We start from the raw sequence: 22,432 nt of genomic DNA, 5'->3' as shown, positions 1-22,432 counted from the left end.
CAAAAATAAACATGAAGCAAAAGAAAACTGAACACGACACTCTGAACTGAGTTAGATTTAAAAACACACTGTGGTTATTTAAAAAAAAAAAATCTTGAAACAGAACTTCAAAACATTAAAAACAAGTGGCAAAAGGGAGACAGAAATTTAAAGAGAATTCACTGAATACAGGAAAGATGTGAAAGAAAAAGACAAAATGAAGACTAAAGTACAAGATGCCTAGGAAAGAAGAGAGCCAAAACAAAACCTACTAAAGACATGGATGAGAAAGGCACGAGGCAAACAAGAGAACAAAAATTAACTAGTGAAAGCAAAACAAGTCATATAGAATGTGGCAGCACTGGGAGACGGGAGAGGAAAAACAGCGTCCCTATATTTAGAGCCCATTCAAGAGAAAAACAAAACCGTGGAAGATAACTAATATACAAAAGTATAATTCAACCAAACTTTCTTTAAATTAAAAGAAGGTTGGATGGTACCTATCAAGACAGTCCAACAGGTACCTGGAAAATGTACTCAGCATGATCATCTCTGATGTCCTTGAAGAACTTACAGACCTCAAAACTAAGAATTATTAAGGCTTTCAAGTGAAAAGATAACTTACAAAATCAGAAGAATAAACTGTCAGGCTTCAAAAAAAATTAGGTTTCTCAAAACAAAACAAAACAAAACAAACCCATACAGAGCAAGGCAACGCTGGAACAGCATTTCCAAAAATATCAAGAAAATAAAGGGGAATCTTGCAGAAAAGTTTACAGGTAGGCAGCGGCAGGTGCAGAGAAGCAAACCGATTCTCCCCAAGATCACATTCATCTGCAACAACATCTCAGGGCTCCCCACCCCCGGGTCAGTGCTGTTTCGATCCATTCATTCATTCATCCACTTGTATATTGGCAAAAATCCACCAATCTTGAAGACAGAAGAGGAGAAAGGAGGAGGGGAGGGGGATGGGTAGTGATCATCAGCTAGAATTTCAAACTCAGTCTGTATCTATCTTGTGCCTGGGAAGCTCAGGACTCTGCCTCTCCCTAGCCTTTCTAGTTTCCTTTCCTGCCGTGCCATTACAGATGCGCTATGACCCCATCACTCTCCTGCCTCCCACTATAGGTGTGGTATGGCCCATCACTCTCCTGCCTCCCCTGGGGGTGAGCTATGGCCTCTGGACCCCTCTGTGGTATCATCACCCACCATCACACTGGCGTTTCTACATCCATGCCTTTGTTCCAGAAGCACAAAGTATCTTCCCTGTCCCAGTCTTGGCTCACGTTCTTCCGGCCCTGCAAGGACCATCTCCACTCCTGTCTCCAACAGGTGGCCGTTTAGAACTCCTTCATTCAGAGGCAATGATTTCCTCTTTTAAACCCCTTCTGCTTTTCTCAGGATCAGGACTCCTGGCACCTCTCAATTATTTGCTTGGCAAGAATCACTGCCTGGTTTCTGGAAGGCAGGCACCATTGTACTTATCCTTGCTCAACTAATACTTAAGTTTCACTGAAGTGGATAAATCCCTATGACTCAGACTTCTGAGCAGGTCAGTGGAGTCTTAGGAGGTCCTTTTGCCTCACCCTCAAAGCTTAGGTGTGGGCATGCGTGCTCAGCTGCTCATTTGTATCTGACTCTTTGCAACCCCATGGACTGTGGCCCTCTAAGCTCCTCTGTCCATAGGATTCTCCAGGCAAGAATAGTGGAGTGGATTGCCATTTCCTCCTCCAGGGGATCTTCCTGACCTAAGGATCGAACTCCAGTGTCCTGCATTGCAGGCAGATTCTTTACCACTGAGCCACTTGGGAAAGCCCTAATTAGTAGTCCTCAAGTTTTAGGAATATACAGTTGCTGTGAAGTCCTGATAGCTGTTGATTGAGAAGCATCTTCTCCTGGTGACAGACTCCAGCTGGCAGAGAGAGCATTGCTACCACCTTTCCAGGACTGGACAGCCCAACAGCTTAGCTGTCAGGGTTCCTAAGACTCTTGGCAATGAGCAGCAGAGAGGGAGGAAAGCCATTGCCAAGGGCTGGCTCCTGGGAAGGGGAGATTCCTAACCTGGATGACCGGTCAGTGCCAAGACCAGTGCCAGGAAGAGACTGTACTGGCCTGGGATCATCTTGAGCTATGGGTCATGGCAAAAGAAACCTTGGATCTGGCACCAGCAGGAGATGGAAAAATAAGAACAGAGCCCAGAGTTGCAAGACCTCTGGCTGGGCCAGCTGGCCTCTGCGAACAAAGAACTTGATCTTTCTTCTCTCTCACAAGGTCATTCAGTCGTAGCCTACTCTTTGCAACCCCATGGACTGTAGCCTGCCAGCTCCTCTGTCCATGGAATTTTCCAAGCAAGAACACTGGAGTAGGTAGCTATTCCCTTCTCCAGAGCATCTTCCCAACCCAGGGATCAAACCTGAGTCTCCTGCATTGCAGGCAGCTTCTTTGCTGTCTGAGCCACCGGAGAAGCCCCCTTGACCTTCTGTCTTCTCCCAGTGAGGCTGAAAGAGCCTATTAAGAGGCAGGGTGCTAAAGGCATCCTGTATGCCTCTTCCTCCTCCTGTTTGAGCAGAAAAGGAGTCAGGCTGGCAGAAGCCGAGGAGTGAGGGATGTTTCCTTGACCCCAGTGTACCAGTGAGAATTCTCTCTTGCCCCACTGGTGGAGACTAAGACCTGGCTCTACATGGGTTACTTATCCCTGGAGGAGAACACCCTGCAGGTAAGCGATGAAACTTGCCAACGCAAGATTCACAGTGCATCCTTCTCCTCGGTTCTGTAACATCCCTCCTCTCCTTACATCAGCCCAGCAGACTGTCCCAGTGGACTGGCCATGCATCGGACGTGGGCCAACTGTGGTGCCCACAAACAAGCATTCAACACAGACATGTACAGTCCAGGATTCAGCCAATGGCCTGATAGATGGGAATCTTTCTCTGTGTCACCTCTACCAAGTTAGTTTGAATTGGTGATACTTTCAACCTAAGAACTGCTCTTGTGCGAGTGTCAGCTGCTCAGTCATATCCAGCCCTCTGAGACCCCATGGACTGTAGCCCACCAGGCTTCTCTGTCCATGGGATTCTCCAGGCAAGAATACTGGAGTGGGTTGCCATTACCTTCTCCAGGGGATCTTCCCAACCCAGGGATCGAACCCAGATCTCCTGCACTGCAGATGGATTCTTTACCATCTGAACCGCCAGGGAAGCCCAGAACAGCCCTGAAAAGGATGGAAAACTTGTGGACTGATGTCTTGATGCCTTCAGTGAGTCTCTCAGTGGTAAACTGGGCGGTCCTACCTCAGAGGTGGACTTGTGGGCAGCTCAGGAAGTGGGCCCAGGGCACCGTGCTTCTCAGATTGACTTGCAAGGCTTTAACTGCTGCTAAAACTAGTCTCGGTGGAGAGGGAGTCCTGGGCCACACTGAGGAGGGACACAGAGCCATTACTTCTTCCTGGAGAGTCAGGGGTGTGCTTGTCAGTAAGACTAACATGGAAAAGATGGTTCCGTGGAAAAGCTGCCTTTAGGCAAAATGGCTAAGTTTGCAAGTGGAAGTGGTCCATTGAGCAGCTCGCAGAGGGACCACCTGGGTTTTGCATCGTCTTATTTTCTTTTCTTCTGTCTGAACAGCAGTTACATTGAGAAAGGGATTCACTGGGTGAGTGCCAAATTCAACATTCATGCAGATCCATCCTTGCTTCTGATGCAATCAATTCTGACCAATTAGCCACCAGGTGAGGTTGGCTCAATTCTAACAAAACACGGCAGCACGCTGATGCTATGCGTTTATTTCCCCGAGCGTGAGGCTTAGAGGTGATCTGTGTGTGCTGACCTGGAGCGAGCAAAGTACCACTGAGTAAAGCTGAGCACACCGAGGCCTGGTTCTCAGTGTTCAGTGGTTAATCTGGAGTCAGCAGGCAGAGGAAACCAAGAGAGTGGATCAGAACCATCAGTAGGCAGCTTAGAGCTTTGTTGCCCTCAGCCCAGAATTTGAGGTTCTCTGGCCTCCTCCCACTCCATCCTGGATCCCCCAGCCTCCGGAGAGGCACAAGATAGAACACTCCCAGGTGGTGCTGGCTTCTCAGAGGCCGGTCTTCGGCAAGCCCGGCCCACCTTCATTCGCTTTCACTATAGTTCCCAGCTCACTGTTGCCATGGCGACCAGATGCCTTCTGAGCTCTTGGAGTCCAGCCCTCAAACACCTTGGTGTAGTCAAGCCCACTTGCTCCCCTGGCTCCCCAGAGTGTGGAAATATCTAAGCTGGATTTCTGGAGCCAAATGGCACAGGGGTCTCCTTGCCACAGTCCACAGGGTGGTCAGATCCTGGTGCGGGGGTGGTGGTCTCTGGTTCGGCAAAGGCCAATGCACCTGTTCTGTCATTTCTAGAAGAGCAGATCTAACTTCAAACCTTGCGTTACAGACGACCATGGAGCACCCAGATGGGCTGCTGGGAGGGGTGAGCGTGGGCCCATGAGTGCCTGGAGTTCAGGCCAGCAGCGGGGCTCAGACCAGGGCTGGGGGCAGACAACCCAGCAGAACAGTGCTGGGGGTGGAGGACACAAAGCCCACCCAGAACCAGAGAGCCAAAGCAGGACTCCTGCAATTGACCTGCCGCTCCATTCGGTCACCCACCCCCACTGTTATCCCTCAGACCTTGTCATCACTGGAAGCTCATGCCTCCTGTGTCCACCCATCACACTGATCAAAAGGCTCTAGGCCTCTGCCCTGATGTTTTGGCCCTGGTAGACCTTTTGCCCAGACTCCTCACTGGCTGACACAAGTGCCTTTGTGAGTGCTAGGACCTATATCTGGCCTTGTTCTCTTCTTGGGGAGCAGGTCCCACTGGCCCAGCCTCTAGAATTCCCTCCAAGCTCCCTGCCCCTAGCCGCCATTGGATTTGGGGGTTGAGCAGCTGGGGTGCCACCTCTGCCACTGCCCTCCTTGCTGAGCCCCCCAAAACTGGCATCAGATGGTTACTTCTCCAGCTCTGATCTCAGCACCAGCTCCAACACCCCCCCACCCCCAAGGCCTTATTCTCTGCCTCAGACGCGATGGAGAGTGTGCTCTGTGGCAGGAATGGCCACTCCCAGCCTAGTCCCAGGGAATGCCATCTAGACAGAATGAAGCAATACATCCAGGGTCTTTCTGTGGGTCTGGGATGCTCCCCACAGGGCTCCGGCCTTGTCTCCATCTTGTTGAGGGGATCCCAAGGCCTCTGAGGCTGTGTGGGTACCAGCACCAGGCAGCAGCATCCTCATCCCACTTCTCTGAGCTCTAGAGATGGGTGTGGAAGATGCTCTGAAACCAGACAGGCTGCACCTGCTCACGTGTCCTCACGAAGGGTGACCAACTGACCTCATCTGCCCTGGAAGAAGGGGTTTCTTAGGACACAGGCCTTTCTGAGCTAAAACTGGAACAGCCCTGGGCAAACTGGGATGTCTGGTCACCCTAATACACTGGACCTGTGACTGAATACCCAACCTGAAGTCTGTGACTCTGGGCGCATTTGCTCCTAGACAAGGCCAGCCCCCCCCTGCCGGGTGACAGATGCTACTTGTTCTCGCCTATTAAAGATGCCACTTCTGAAATGTATCCCTCCCACTCCGGCATCATCAATTCGCCCTTTGTTACTGGACCATTCCTATCAGCATACGAATGTCACATGTATTGTGATTTCCCACATCAAAAAAAAAAAGAAGGCTCTCTTTACATCACACTCCTTTCTAGCTTCCTGCCCCATTCTCCACTCCCCTTCCCTTGAGAACTCTGGAGGGTTGTCTGTTCCTGCAGTCTCCTTTTCCTCTTCACCCTTTTTTAAATAATAAAAGATTATTTTCACAACCCTTTTTAACTTTTATTAGGGAACATTCCAAACATCTCCCCGAATAGTGAGACGAGCATAATGAACCCTCATCTTCCCATCACTCAGTCTGCTCGGATCCTGTAGCAGCGCAACGCAGGCATCACTCATTCTCTCTCGCGTCCATCAGCCGGAAGGGCTTCCGCAAATCGCCCCTGCCAAGCTCACAGTGCCCTCCACATGGTGGGTCACACTGTGGTCACCTCTCAGGCTTCGTCTCCTCCGACCTCTCACACCTTATCACAGCTGATGAAACATGGACTCCCCCCCCCCCCCCATTTGATTTTAAAGACGCCACCCAGCCCTGCTTTTCTTGCTTCCTGGCTGCCCGCTCTTGACTGGTCTCCTCTGCAGGTCCCTCCTCACCTTTCCACCCTCATCTCTTTCCCGGAGCCTCTGCTCCCCTGGGAAGCCTCGCTCACCCTGGGGAACCCATGTCATCCAGCGTCTGGCTTCCTGTACCAGAAACTCCCACGGTTACATCCCCAGCCAGGACGTCTCCCCTGAACTTGTCCACATGGTTGATTAAGAAGCCTCTAAAACTTAATATGAAGCCAGACTGAATTCACATCAGCCCCAGCCTCTGCCAAGACCCCGGTCCTCCCACTGACATCGTCTTCCTAATGCCTCAGGTCACAAGTGTTATGTTTTTCATTCCACCTGGAGTGGCAACCAGATTCCCAAGTGGTCCCCAGGCCCTGGGTGGTCCAGCCCTGCTCTGACCTCACCCCTTCCTGCCCGTAGCCCGGCCTCATCTGCTCCAGCCTCATAGCTATCCCTGTGCCAGCTGGTAGGGTGGGGGCAGTGGGCATCTGTTCCCGCCACCTGAGAGACCCTCCCCCAAATTCCAGAGGACTTGACCTTTCACGTCCTTCGGTCTTTGCTCAAATGCCACTTGTATTCTCGAACATCTGGATGTTCTTTTCAACAGCCGCAGCTCTTCCTGCATCCCCTGCCTCGTTTTGCCCCATAGCTTTTACCTCCCTGACATGCTTCGTGGATGTACTCCTTTACGTCTGTGATCGCTCTCTGGCATGTAAGTCTATCGGCTGCATCCTCAGGCCTAGAAGAATAGCTGGCATGCAGCAGGTGCTGAGCTTAAGCGCTGACCTGGGCAGCAGTGCCTGCCTCCTCCAAAGGGGACTCGCTTTGAGGCTCCCATCTGTCAGCAAAGAATCTATCGGTCCGTCTTTCTCTTCACACACACACACACACGGGTGGAAAGGACCAAGGACAGTGTGGGCTGGCACAGGCATACCTGCTGTCACTGCCACTCAGAAGGGCTCTAGGCCTGGTGTGGCCTGGGCTACCCTGGTGGAGGTCGCAGTAATACAGTAGGGTCATGTGGGGCTTTCGGAAAAGAGTCTTAAGGCTCTCTCCTGCAGACTCAAAAAGAACCACCCTGTTTGAGATCTTTAACCAAACCGCCCAAATAGCAGAGGGTGTTCATGAAGACAGACTTTGAAAAATTATCTAAGGAGGCTGAGCTTCCTCTCTGGAAGGACAGACCCTACTCATCTGTAGTAACTGCTCCAACTCCTGATTTGTCTTCTTTTTTTTTTTTTTTAATTAAACTATGCCATATACATGTATTACATACTTTACATATATTACCATTTTCAGTTGACTTACAGTGTGCCGTCAGTTTCTGACCCATCTTCTTTTTATGGCTTCCTCTATTGCAACATGTGTCTTCTATGAAAGAGCCATCACTCCCCAAGCGCTCATGACGTGTGGATCTCACCGACCCACCACCCACACGCCACCTCAGCCCCTCCATCCACGGGGCAGGATGCGTGGGGCTTGAGCAGCATCTCTGGAAGCAGGTATGAATATAACCTCACGAGACACCCTGAGCCACAAGCACCCAGTTGAGCTGCTCCCCGATTCCTGACCCGCAGAAGCTATGTGAGATAAGAAATGTTTATTATGGGTTGAAAATGCTCCCTTCTGATTTCTTTCAGAGTGATGGGTATTTATCCCAAAGCAGATGGCACGAAGGTCGCACACCCCAGCCTTGAGCTGATATGAGTGTGTCTAGGATGTCCAGGACTGTGTCTTTCACTGGAAGGTCCTCCCAAGTTATCTGGTCCCAATTTGATTCTGCAACTCTCAGTAGCCACAAATGCCACCTGAATCCTCAATAAACTTTATTTGGACACAAAGAGACACAACAGAAAATACATAGACAGATACAGATTTTTTTTTTTCTCTATAGGATGAACAAACATCACATAGGGAATTTTAAAATTGGGTGCACGGAATGTAAGAAAAAAAATCGCAAAGTTCCTTGTTCACTCACACTTGGAACAAACACATATTTCAGAGGAAGACAGGGATACACCATCCCTACAACAGAATTCACAGTTGTCTATCACAGTACACAGGTGTTAGGAAGGTAATCAAAGGGCTGGGGATCCAGTTACTCTTGGTATGACAGGATGCTCACAAGACTAGTGGAACTCTGTTGAAACAAAAGACAGGATCGAGGATGCCACACCCCCTGCACAGATGCTCTGCAAAGCTGTCGGCTAGGTCATAAAGCAGCTCAGCAGAAATGCCACGTTAGAGTTCAGCTTGTGGCTAGAAGGTCTGTGTAACCTCTACCTTCGTGTCCCCATCACGGAGAGTTTACATAGACACACTTAGGACGCTGAAACTCTCGACATGCATGCCGGCTTCAACACCCCCCAGGACAGACGTTGACATCGATGTATTAAATGTGGCTTTCAAACGGAAGAGGAATAATAGCCAAGAGGAGAAGGAACACTTTGCATCCGTCAGCAGTGTTTCCCGGCATGCCACCTGTGGTCCCCTGCCACGGGGAGCCACGGGCATCTGTGTCCTGCTCCACGCCGTGGGCGGGGCAGGACGCATGCCTCTTGGGAGTCTATTATTGCCTTCTAAAGTCACACCTGTGAAGCCACGCATGTCATCAGGGTAAGCAGCCACGGAACCACCCCACTTATCCTGTCCCGGACCAGCCTCTGGCCTCCACACCATCTTCGCCTTTCAGATCGGGGTTCCCTAGGCAACCTCTGTATTTTAGTAAAAAATGGTTTCCACTGTACCCTTCGTGTGTCCTCTTCCTAATGTGACAAATCCAGATGAGATGAAGTTATGGAGATCAGGTCCTCCACTTCGGTAAGCATCCTTCCCATAATGTCCTGCAAGAAGACGGGGCAGAATTACCTGGCGCATCCATGACACCAACAAAGACAAACACTGCTGTTCCAGTTCACTCGACAATGGCGGTGAACTTAGTTTCAATCAGCAGCTAAGTCAGAATGTGAAGCCATCAAGGAAGATATATATATATATATAAAATATTATTTTATAAATTTATATATAATATATATTATAAATATATAACATATATGAAGTATGCCATATATAACATATGTTACATACTCTATATATTAAAATTTAAATATATACACATATATTGTGTATATATACACACACATACACACACACACACGTACACGCACATATAACTGCAACAAAGAAGAAAGTTCTGGGAAGCTTATGTTGAAAGCAGAGGTGGGGGAAAGAGCTTGACTTTGGCATTTCTGACTGAGCACATCAGCACTTCAGTCTGAACTGAACTTGTCCTACCATCCTTTGCTTTGTCCCAGCCAGCTTCCTTCTTTCTTTTTCCTGTCTTATTCCTTGGGTTTGTTTCTTCCGGAAGCATAGAAACGTGGTTCTGATCGAAATGCTCTATGTGTGTGTATGTTTATGAATCATACCTCATCCTATGAACTATAGCCTTGTGGCTTAGGAGAAATCCAACGTCACCGAGGCTGACAAGTAGGGCGGTGGCTCTGAAACACTGGGAAAATATGTATGTGCTTTTCTCTTTCAACTTTCTGCAGTAAGATTTTATCCCCCGTCAGCCTCCTCTCTCCATCTACCTGTGGGGTTGGGGTGAAGAAAAGTCTTAGACCCTGGGAGAAGACATGCAAAGAGAAAAATAGTTACTGTTCTGCTTTTGACATTTGATGTAGGATTTCACAGTACCCCTGAAGTACAGGCATTATAAAGAAAGACCTCTCTAAATGCCATCTTGAAGCATGTACATGTGAAAGTGGAGAAAGCCACATATATGTCATGTTGCCATAAGAGCATGTTAAAAACTGTACTTAACAAACACTGAGAAGACTACCTAAGATGCAAAGTTAAGTAAAAAAGCGGAAGAAAATACTATTGTGAGTATGACCACAATTCTGTAAAAAATGCAAACCAGTATAGTTTAAAACAACAACCACAAAATACAAGATTGAAAGAAAACACACTGATACTGACTACCACCTTTAGATAGTTGGAACACGAGTTTTATTTCTTTTCTCCTTTCAAGCTTTTCGGTATTTTCCAAGTTTTCTCCTATAATGAACATGTCATTATAATATAAGTGGGTGAAACACATTCCTAATGGAAAAATGTACAATAAATGCAGATAACCTCAATCATATTTTTTCTTAGCCATGCATCCTCTGCATTAGATATCAAAAAAAATGGGTGCATGTTGGATTCATCCAGAAGCTTTTGAAAATACCGATGTCCTAACACTGCTTCAGGGATTCTGATTCAGTTGATCAGGAGGGTTTTTTTTTTTTTTTTCCTTTAAGGAGGTCTCCAGGTGGTTCTCATGTGGCTCATATGATAAAGAATCTGTCTGCAATGTGGGAGGCCTGGGTTTGATCCCTGGGTTGGGAAGATCCCCTGGAGAAGGGAATGGCAACCCCACTCCAGTATTCTTGCCTAGAGAATTTCATGGACAGAGGAGCCTGGTGGGCTACAGTCCATGGGGTTGAAAAGAGTTGGACATGACTGACTGACTAACATTTTCACACAGGGAAGAACCACTGCCCTAGAGTAAACGTATAAACAACCGAGGTTCAGTTTGCTCATGGGGGGCAGGCAGTGAGCACTTGCTGGAGTCCTCGTGGGTGCCTTGCCCCACCCTCTATTTAGTTCCTGGACCCCAGCACCCTTCCTCTGAAGAGTGGAGTCTGGCTGGACCAGTTTCTTCCTTCTCCCAGATCAAAGGGTCTCAACCCTGTATATGCATCAGAAAAAGCAGGAGGGCAGATTAAAGCCTGCTGGGCCCCACCCCCAGAATTTCTGCATCAGTTGATCTGGGAGGGGCTTCCAGGCTTGCATTTCTGTCCAGTCACCCTGATGATACTGCTGCTGGACCTGGAGTCCAAGGTCCAGACTCTGAGATCTGTAATCCAAGTGTACCAGGAATATAAAAGAATTTTACCACTGTCTCCCATACGTCCTCCACTCTGGAATAAATGCTTCCTTCCTTGGGGCACACAGCTTTCCACGAGGAACTTTCTGGCTGTAAAAGACTGTAGTCACAACCCAGAATTTTATAGAAAAGAATTATTGGAGCTGAACTAAGAGGCTTCTGCCCGTATCCCAAGCCATGTCATGACTCCAGAAACCCAACTCTCATCCCGGAAAAATGCAACTTCATTGAGGGATGAAGGAGAGAAGGACAAGGGAGTGTAGAGGGGTATAGTACAAGCCCCAAGAAGAGGGGTGCCCTTGTCCTGTAACAAGTTACTTCCCCCAACTGCCCCTCCCAACAACAGAAGAGTAAGAAGTGGAAGTAGCAATTTGGAACCCTCATAAATTTGGACCTCATTAATTCAGAACCTCTGATACATCCTTCAGAGTTTGGTTTATTTTTGTGCTCCTTATAGGTAAGATTTTTGATAAACAATCAATACTGAGAGAAATGGCACATAAAACAGTACCTTTGCCACTTGAAATCATTCTTATCTGTCAGCTGGAACAAGGTCCCTCAGGGCTAAGTGCTGCTTACTGCTTTGGGGCTGAGCTGACTGAAAGCCAACTCAATCACCTGATCCCTACTGTGGGCCAGCCAGAGGGACAGAGCCTCTGAAAACATGGTTTCATCTGTGTGATACAACAGCAAACATTCTGTAGCATTATGCAGTTTACAAAGATCATTCATACACAATTTTCTTAAAGTTTTAATCATTACTGCATTGTAAGTTCTATATCATTAAAATATTATTCTCCCCTTTTATTGGTAGAAAAACTGAGGCCAAGGGTGGGAAGTTGGAAGATGACTGAGCCATCACTAGCATCACGGTCTTCTTTTTCTTTTTTACTTTTTATTTTGTATTGGACTATAGCCAGTTAACAACGTTGTGATAGTTTCAGGTGAACAGCGAAGGGATTCAGCCATACATATGCACGTATCCATTCTCCCCTAAACTCCCCTCCCATTCAGGCTGCCACATAATATTGAGCAGAGTTCCCTGTGCTACACAATAGATCCTTACTGGTTATCCATTTAAAATATACCAGTGTGTACATGACCATCTCAAACTCCCTAATTATCTCTCCTCCCTCAGCCTTACCCCTGGCAACCATAAACTCATTCTCTAGGTCTGTGAGTCTGTTTTGTAAATAAGTTCATTTGTATCATTTCTTTTTAGATTTTCCACACAGCATCCTGATCTTCTGACTCCAAACCCCTTGTCAGTTCTCTCTTGCACACCTGGCTTCATTTCCTCCTCACAAGAGCCCTGTGTAACAATGGTCAGTTTTCTAAGTTCATGGAGCTAGGCAGTGACAGACCCTGGATCACAACCACGTGTACCCATCTCTACATCCACAATCTTTCTGTAGCCCTCCCCAAGCCAGCTCACCCCTCGATCTGAACAAGTGTAGATGGGACTCTTCTCTGAGACGTGAGCCAGGACCCAGGGGAATCGCTTCCCTTCTCTGCAGCCTTGACCTCATGCTTGACCCCATGACTTGATGCTGGGCATCAAAGTAGAAGGCCACAGCAGCACAAATTTTGCCCAAGTTGCAGTTCTGGAGAAATGGCCCTATACCCAGCAGAGCTCCGAGTAGAGGCTAGGGGGCGCTCTGTGAGCACACTCAAGTAGGGTGGATACACATCCACGTGTCAACACCACACACACACAGCCCCCGATCAGGTCCCACAAAGGTGGGGCTTCCCTGGTGGTCCAGTGGCTAAGAATTCACCTGCCAAGGCAGGGGACACAGATTGTATCCCTGGTCCAGAAAGATGCCACTTTCCTCCAGGCAGCTAAGCCCATGCACCACAACTCCTGAAGCTTGCACACCCCCAACTTGTGCTCGGCAAGAGGAGCGCCCACAGTGAGAGAAAGCCTGCATACAGCAACAAAGACTCAGCACAGCCGATTCAGCATAGCCAAAGTAAATAAGTTATATATATATATTTTTTTCCTTTTTTAAAAAGAAAGCAGCTTTGAGTAAACAGTTTCTCTGTAAAAGAGATGTGCTATAAAAAATAGGAAGGGGAAAATGAGGTAATATCTGAATGACTTCAATAAAATTTATGAGAATTTTGCATTGGTTAAATTCCACCCACAGCTATGGGAGTGAAACAAAGTAACCTAGACAGTTTGCCTGAGTTGTAAATATGGACGAGAGTATGGATACTGAAGAAGCTGGTGAGGTCAATTCCAATGAGAGAGACACACTGGGTACTCAGTGGGGAAGGAGAGAGAGACAAGACAGGAGAAAAGATGAAAAAAAAAAAGGACAACTCTAGAAGCTACTATCTATTTAAAATAAGATGCCCAGGAGAGAAACAGAAGGGATAATTCAGAATCAATAATTAAAAGTTAATAGACTTTTTTTGAGCAGATAGAAGACTTTAATCTTTAGTCAAATATCAGACATATATTAGAAGGATCAATATCTAGATATATTCACTAGTGAAATGCCATTTAGAAAAAAAAGGGAGAAATGCAAACCAACTTCATAAAACACTAAACCTACAGAAAGTGAAGCAACCTTTTAAAGACTTTTGAGACCATTATTTCAGTAGACAGGAGAGGATGGAGGAGAGAGAAAATGGATGAAGGAGATGGAGAAGCACAAACTTCCAGATATAAAATAAATGAATCACAGGGGTATACAGTTCAGCCTGGGGAATGTAGTCAATGATATTGGATTATGTTTGCACGGTGACAGATGGTAACTAGGCTTACTTTAACGATCATTTTGCAGTGTATTATATACCAAGGTCAAGTACTAATATAATTTTGTATATCAATTATACCTCAATAAAAAAAATTCAAGAAGTGTTTTTTCTTGCTTTGTTGAGTTTGTTTCTTCGCCTGTATCTGTTTCTGGTTAAATAACCTTCTAAAAGCAAAGGTACACGTCTTTTTATTGAACTTTAACAATTTGAGACTTCTGTATTAACCAGTAATGAAAATAAAATCTGTGCTCATTCATAAACCAGAAAGAGTTAAACTATGATACTTCAAAAGCAATCATGAAACTATAAGTCAATGGGTAGAAACGTATGTTTATGTTAATATCCAGAATACACAAATAACTTCAGTTTAATAAGAAAGTAAAACAACTCAATAGGAAAAAAAATAAAAAACAGGCCAAAGAGATGAAAAGGTAAGTCACAGAAGAGAAAATTTGAAGGTCCAATATGCATAAAGTGGTGTTCCATCTCAAAAGTAATCAGGGAAATTCAAATTAAAACCATAATGAGGTAACATTTTGCACCCAGTAGACTGGCAAAAATAAAAATTCCTGGGACTCTGAGCATGTAGAGGCAGAAACAAGAACTCTTGCACACTTCTGGCGGGAGTGTAAACTGGTGCAAGTGCTTTGGAAGGAACCCTGACGATGGCTAATAAAGTTGATGATAGATGCACCATAGAACCAGCAATTTCACCTTCAGGTCTGTGCCTGAGATAAATCCTCAAATGTGTGCATAAGGAGATACATGCAAGGATGTTCGTGAGCAATACTGTTTCTAATAAAGATAAACTGGGGAAAGAACTCGGGATAAATCAGTTCAGTTCAGTTCATTTCAGTCGCTCAGTTGTGTCCGATTCTTTTCGACCCCATGAGTCACAGCACGCCAGGCCTCCCTGTCCATCACCAACTCCCGGAGTTCACTCAAACTCATTTCCATCGAGTCGGTAATGCCATCCAGCCATCTCATCCTCTGTCGTCCCCTTCTCCTCCTGCCCCCAATCCCTCCCAGCATCAGGATCTTTTCCAATGAGTCAACTCGAGGTATATTCATATAATGTAACCTTATTCGACTCTGCACAGCTGAAATGAACCAGAGCTCTAAGTATTAACATGGAGCATTCTTAGTTGCAGTGTTAAGGACCACACTCAACTAGCTGAAGGCAAACAGGATGACATCATAGAGAGAGGGTTTTAAAACCTGCAACACCCTCTCCTTCCCCCGCTGTATCCACAAGCCCCTTCTCTGTCTGCATCTCTGTTCCTGCCCAGGACGAATTGAGAGAATAGCATCGACACATATACTGTGTGCTCAGTCACTCAGTTGCGTCTGACTCTTTTGCAACCCATGAACTGTGGCCCACCAGGCTCCTCTCTCCATGGGATTTCCCAGGCAAGAATACTGGAGTGGTTACCATTTCCTTCGGGAGGGGATCTTCCAGACTCAGTGATCAAATCTGTGTCTCGTGCATTGGGAGGTGGATTCTTTACCACTGAGCCAGCTGGGAAACCCCAACATAAATACACTACCCTGTGTAAAACAGATAGTTGACGCAAAGCTGCTATATAATACAGGGGGATCAGTTTGGTGCTCTGTGATGACCTAGAGGATGGGATAGGGGAGGCAGGAGGAAGGTGTGAGAGGAAGGGGATATATATATACTTATAGCTGATTCACGCTGTTGTACACCAGAAACCAATACAACATTCTAAAGCAATTATTGTTCAATTAAAAATAAATTAAAAAATAAAACATATAACACACCACTACATTGTTTAAATATATGCATATATAGTGTTATATAAGTACCAAGAAATTCTTGGATGTGATCAATACTGATATTAGGAACCCAGATACTTCTGTGGACATGTCTGACTCAAATAATTATTTTATTTTGTTTCTAAGATAGCTATAGATAGACACATTGATGGATGATGAATGAATACACAGATTATATAGACGATGGATAGATACATAGATGGAACTGTTGCCCAAGTATTTAATTCACTGCCAAATTATTCTCCAACAATAAAGGAAACAAAGAGTTTCCAGTTTTTAAGAACTCAGAGACTAAAATACCCTCTAGTCTTCACTAGGAGAAGGAAAAACGCTGCCTAATGATGAAATCTGTCAAGCAAGAAGTAAAACTATAGAATTTCTAAAGTCATGGATGTGCTTATTTGTAATCTATACAGTACACAAATCCAGAAATTCATTAAGAAAAGACTGGTGCATTAGATTATACATAACATTTAACAAATTGTCTTTATTGACAGAAATAAATTTGAGTAATACTGGAGTTGCCCTGGAAAATCTGGTATGCAAATGGGGCAATAAAATATATTATTGTGATAAAATAAAACCAGAAGCAGCTTCCTTTATCGGGGGAACAGTGCTCCATTGTTAGAGCCTGCTTGCAAAGGATTGCTTTGCTCAGAACAGACGGGGGAGCTGGTCTCTGGCAAGTTGGAAGGAAGTTTGATCGTGCTGGCTGGGACCCTGCTCTGTAGCCACTCCACTGCTGATATTCTTCACAGAAAACAGGCCACAGACCAACATCAAAACACATGTAATATCCTACGGTCTAATGTGTGAGAAAGGGGCTCCCTTCGGTTACAAAAAGCTCCATCATATCAATAATCCTGCATGCCTGCGTGCTAAATCACTTCAGTCATGTCTGACTCTTTGCAACCCTATGGACCATTGTAGCCCACCAGGATCCTTTGTCCATGGGGATTCTCCAGGCAAGAATACTGGAGTGAGTTGCCATGCCCTCCTCCAGGGGATCTTCCCAACCCAAGGATCAAGCAAGAATACTGGAGTGAGTTGCCATGCCCTCCTCCAGGGGATCTTCCCAACCCAAGGATCAAGCAAGAATACTGGAGTGAGTTGCCATGCCCTCCTCCAGGGGATCTTCCCAACCCAAGGATCAAGCAAGAATACTGGAGTGAGTTGCCATGCCCTCCTCCAGGGGATCTTCCCAACCCAAGGATCAAGCCCACATCTCTTACATCTACCTGCATTGGCAGGCGGGTTCTTTACCCACTGGCACCATCTGGGAAGCCCATCAATAATCATCAGTTCAGTTCAGTTCAGTCGCTCAGACTCTCTGTGACCCCATGGATCCCAGCACGCCAGGCCTCCCTGTCCATCACCAACTCCCAGAGTCTACTCAAACTCATGTCCATCGAGTCGGTGATGCCATCCAGCCATCTCATCCTCTGTCATCCCCTTCTCCTGCTGCCCCTAATCCCTCCCAGCATCAGGGTCCTTTCCAATGAGTCAACTCTTTCCATGAGGTGGCCAAAGTATTGGAGTTTCAGCTTTAGCATCATCCCTTACAATGAACACCCAGGACTGATCTCCTTCAGAGTGGACTGGTTGGATCTCCTTGCAATCCAAGGGACCCTCAAGAGTCTTCTCCAACACCACACTTCAAAAGCATCAATTCTTTGGTGCTCAGCTTTCTTCACAGTCCAACTCTCACATCCACACATGACCACTGAAAAAACCATAGCCTTGACTAGACAGACCTTTGTTGGCAAAGTAATGTCTCTGCTTTTGAATATGCTATCTAGGTTGGTCATAACTTTCCTTCCAAGGAGTAAGCGTCTTTTAATTTCATGGCTACAATCACCATCTGCAGTGATTTTGGAGTCCAAAAAATAAAGTCTGACACTGTTTCCACTGTTTCCCCATCTATTTCCCATGAAGTGATGGGATCGGATGCCATGATCTTCGTTTTCTGAATGTTGAGCTTTAAGCCAACTTTTTCACTCTCCTCTTTCACTTTCATCAAGAGGCTTTTTAGTTCCTCTTCACTTTCTGCCATAAGGGTGGTGTCATCCGCATATCTGAGGTTACTGATATTTCTCCCAGCAATCTCGATTCCAGCTTGTGTTTCTTCCAGCCCAGTGTTTCTCATGATGTACTCTGCATATAAGTTAAATAAGCAGGGTGACAATATACAGCCTTGACGTACTCCTTTTCCTATTTGGAATTAGTCCAGTTCTAACTGTTGCTTCCTGACCTGCATACATATTTCTCAAGAGGCAGGTCAGGTGGTCTGGTATTCCCATCTCTCTCAGAATTTTCCACAGTTTCTTGTGATCCACACAGTCAAAGGCATTGGCATAGTCAATAAAGCAGAAATAGATGTTTTTCTGGAACTCTCTTGCTTTTTCCATGATCCAGCAGATGTTAGCAATTTGATCTCTGGTTCATCTGCCTTTTCTAAAACCAGCTTGAACATCTGGAATTTCATGGTTCACATATTGCTGAAGCCTGGCTTGGAGAATTTTGAGCATTGCTATAATCATAACCACCAACAATAATGATAATAATAAAAATGTACTAGGGAAAATGAACAAGGAATATGAATAGGAAATTGCCCTAATCCCTCCCCCCAAAAATTTAAAAGTCAATGGAGATATAAAAATGTGATTAACCCTAACTAACTCATCATTAACTGGGCTTCCTTAGTGGCTCAGCTGGTAAAGAATCTGCCTGCAATGCAGGAGACCTGGGTTCGATCCCTGGGTTGGGAAGATCTCCTGGAGAAGAAAATGGCTACCCACTCCAGTATCCTGGCCTGGAGAATTCCATGGACTGTACAGTCGATGGGGTTGCAGAGTCAGACACGATTGAGTGACTTTCACTTTCACCATTAAGGAAATGCAAATCAAAGCATGAGCTATCTTTTTTAAAATACACAAATCAGTTTGGCAAAACTGAAGCATTCAAGGGAACTCAGTGCCAGGGGAATGAGCTCTCTCATTGTTGCCAGTGGGAGGATAAATTAGTGATGTCTCTTTGAAGGACAGGCCATTGGCTCAGTATCTCGGTGCTAGGAATTTCCCCTACATGTATGCTGTCAAGTTTTTCCATAATATATGAACTAGGCTAGACAAGTGGTGGTGGTTTAGTCACTAAGTTGTGTCTGACTCTTGTGACCCTATGGACTATAGCCCACCAGGCTCTTCTTGCCACGGAATTTCCCAGGCAAGAGTACTGGCATGGGTTGCCATTTCTTCCTCCAGGGGATCTTCCTGACTCAGGGATCGAATCCAGGTCTCCTGAATTGCAGGCAGATTCTTTATCAACTGGGCCACCAGTGAAGCCCCAGGTAGGACTGTGAAGCACCGATTACAGTAGTTTCTATCAATAGGCGGAATCATCCAAGTGATAGAAGAGTACACAGTACATAGCCGTGAAAAAGGATAAGGGAGGGCTGCATTACATGCTGATGTGCGGAGAGCTTTAAGGTACAAAAAGTGGAGGAAAAAAAAAAAAACAAAGGGTAGGGCAATGTTTCAGTATCATTCCTTTTATATAATGGGTTTCCCAGGTGGTTCAGTGGTCAAGAATCCACCTGCGAATGCAAGAAAAGACCCCCTGGAGAAGGAAATGGCAACCCATTCCAGTATTCTTGCCTGAGGAATCCCATGGGCAGAGGAGCCTGGAGGGCTACAGTCCATGGGATTGCAAAAGCTGACTTAGCCACAACAACACAACAAAGTAAGAATGAAAATACTACACACAGAGTCTATATAGAGACCCATTACAGGTAGGCTGCTTTATACTAAAAATTTTTTTTTCTGCAAATAATCATGAAGCCAAAATACTAAAACTTTCTTTCCTTTGGGGAGAGAGTTTGGAAGAAAGGGATGTCTTTACCTTGGAATTTTTTAAAGTTTTTTTTTTTTTAATATGGACCGCTTCTTAACATCTTTATTCATTACAATACTGCTTCTGTTTTTGTTTGGTTTTTTTGGCCACGAGGCATGTGGGATCTCAGCTCCCTGGTCAGGGATTGAACCTGTACCCTCTGCTTTGGAAGACAAAGTCTCAGCCACTGGACCAGCAGGAAAGTCCCTACCTCTGAGCCTTATCACTTCCTTTACTGTCTGAATTTCCTAAACACGTATACGTGTTATTTTTATTTTTGTACTATTGACAGAGGTTATCTGGTATTAGGGAGTGCAATCATGGGCCATTCTTTGTTTTTCTCTTTGTACTTCCTCATAAAAAAAAAAAAACCTCTAATAAATGTCATTTATAAAAAGAAGTATAGGAGCCAGGATGTGAGGGGGGCCACTTTTCCTTGTGTAAATGACAAGGCATTTATCCAACACAGACACTAATACTCACCTGGCAGGAGGGTGGTGAGGATTAAACGAGGTTCTGTGTGTCGATCGCTTTGTCTGGTTCTCTGCACCAATAAGCCTCAATATATGGGAGCTGCTATTCCATCAAGACCATGGTCTTTCCTTTATCCCCTGCAGGGCACTCCCTGGGGTCCTCTTGTTCTGCATGTGCCTCAAGCTGACCTCAGGACAGAGAGAGTCAAGGGAAGGACTGCAGAGAGCTTGAGTTTTACTATTTGGCTCGAGAGCTCTTCCTCCAGGAAATCCTAGGGCTCTTCTAGTTCCCAAGAGCCCACACCCACGGCTCCACGAGGCATCTGGGGCTGAGAGTCCTGAGGCCTGTGTTTCTCCATGCAGTCTCCTTTGGTTGAGTGAATAAAGTTTCTCTGAGCTCATTCTACCAGCGTAAACTGGGGGCACGCCAGGTCTAATTGCAGCTTGAACTGACAATGACTATTTACTAGTTTAAAAGTCTCTGGAGAACAGCTACTGGGAATGCTTTGTTTTATGTGACAATTCAAGTGCTTGCTCACATAAGCACATGGGGGCTGTTTCCTCCAGAGTCTGTGCAGTTAGCGGAGCTGTTGGTAAATACTCCAGGCAAACCCGAAGATTTCCCCTCTGGCGTCTTCCCTCTGCTGACTCGGTAGCTCGGAGACCTGGGGAGGGGGCCAGGTGTGCGGCCCAGCTGGTGAAGGCCAGGTGTTCACAGCTATGAAGGCTGAGGTAAGCAATTCCAGATTGCCAGAAGAGTATGGGAACCACCTTGCCCAATACGCTCATTGGAAAAAAGAAGAAACGTAAACCAGAGAGAGGGGAAAGAGGCACTGTCAAGGTCACATTGGTAGACAACTTTGGAAACGAACCCCCGACCTTGACTTTTGGATTGGTGCTTTTCATCCTATTATCGTTGGGCCCTAGGAAAACAAGGGATTCTCATGAAATACAGGTGAAAGAGAATCGCAAGCAGGGTGGGGGTGGGGGAAGAACCTAGACTACAGGTTGGTAACCATGACACTAGGCTTCCCAGGTGGCTCAGTGGTGAAAAAATCCACCTGCCAATGCAGGAGACACAGGCTCAGTCCGTGTGTGGGCAAGACCCCCTGGAGAAGGGAATGGCTACCCACTCCAGTGTTCTTGCCTGGAGAATCCCATGGACAGAGGGGGCTGGCACACTACAGTCCACGGAGATGCAAAAGAGTTGGACACGACCGAGCAACTAAACTATAACAACCACCACAGCATTAGTGAGAAATCTTATAGAAAGTCATTCATAAAAGAACCATTTCCATTCAGATGAATGTCCTCTGAATCATCAATTTTGCTGGTTTGTATTTAAGAAAACTGGTACTTTGTGCTTGAAACCAAACCAAACAAACAAAAAAACATCAATATGTCCACCGTGTGAAGTGAAAGTGTTAGCCGCTCAGTCGTGCCCAACTGTTTGCACTCCCATGGACTGCAACCCACCAGGCTCCTCTGCCGATGGGATTCTCCAGGCAAGAGCACTGGAGCAGGCAGTCATCTCCTTCTCCAGAGGTTCTTCCTGACCCAGGGATCAAACCCAGGTCTCCCGGATTGCAGGCAGATTCCTTACTGTCTGAGCCACCAGGGAAGCCCCATATACTCTGCAGAGGTCTCTATATTTGTCAAGGGCAAACTCTAGGTCAACTTTATCCGCTGCAGTAGGTGGGCTTTGCTGTGCTCTCTTGTATATTACTCTCTTGTATATTATATATGTTTTAGGGTTTTTTTTTAAAGAAAGCATCACATGGCTCAAAAATAAAAGCTTGAAAACCATATCTCTAGTGCATCCTAATTATTTACCAAGGAAGTAAGAGAGAGTGAGAGTATTTACTGGTGGTGGCATTAATTTTCAGGGGTTTTAGAAGGATGAAGCCCCCCTCCTCCCCCAGCCATCAAGATACAATCAGGGAATCTTAGAACTGGAGGAGGGTTCAAGGTCACCTTTTCTAGCCTCGAGATTTACAGACGAGGAAACTGGGGCGTGGGAGGGAGAACAAACAGTCCAAGGTCATTGCCAGCTGTGACAAAAATCCGCACATTCCCAGATCAGAGCTCTCCCCGATACCCACGCAGCCCATGGCTGCCTCTGTACCTAGGAAGGTACAGAGGTGGATTTCTATTTCAGGAGACCCCAGTGTGCCACTTATTTTTTCTTCAGATGTGCTAGCTGTACTCCCCTTGGAAAGATGCCCAGCATCTAACCAAAACTTCCCGTCTCTGACTATGACACCATTTCAGTTCTGTCTCATTGAAAGCCAGGACCCTGGCCAAGAAGAGATCTGAAGCAGGCCTGGGGAGAAGGGGCAAAGGATCCAGGCAGGGAAGACTCCTAAGATGTCCCAAACCTTTTAGGAGATTAGGAGAGATGCAGGGGTCAACCGGGAAAT

At 46.1% G+C, this 22,432-nt stretch overlaps 1 protein-coding gene across 1 annotated transcript in view; it reads right to left on the bottom strand.

Annotated features, from left to right (window-relative positions):
- Positions 1-22,432, bottom strand: part of SHISA6 (shisa family member 6) — a 259,886-nt gene that overhangs the window by 118,038 nt on the left and 119,416 nt on the right. Inside the window, exon 4 of the mRNA XM_069603578.1 lies at positions 8,900-8,995. Coding sequence (XP_069459679.1) covers positions 8,900-8,995 — 96 coding nt within the window. The remainder of the gene's footprint in view (positions 1-8,899; positions 8,996-22,432) is intronic.

Source organism: Ovis canadensis, chromosome 11 (genome assembly GCF_042477335.2).
Source record: "Ovis canadensis isolate MfBH-ARS-UI-01 breed Bighorn chromosome 11, ARS-UI_OviCan_v2, whole genome shotgun sequence".
Taxonomy (NCBI): domain Eukaryota; kingdom Metazoa; phylum Chordata; class Mammalia; order Artiodactyla; family Bovidae; genus Ovis; species Ovis canadensis.
This window is presented reverse-complemented; position numbering and strand designations above follow the sequence as displayed.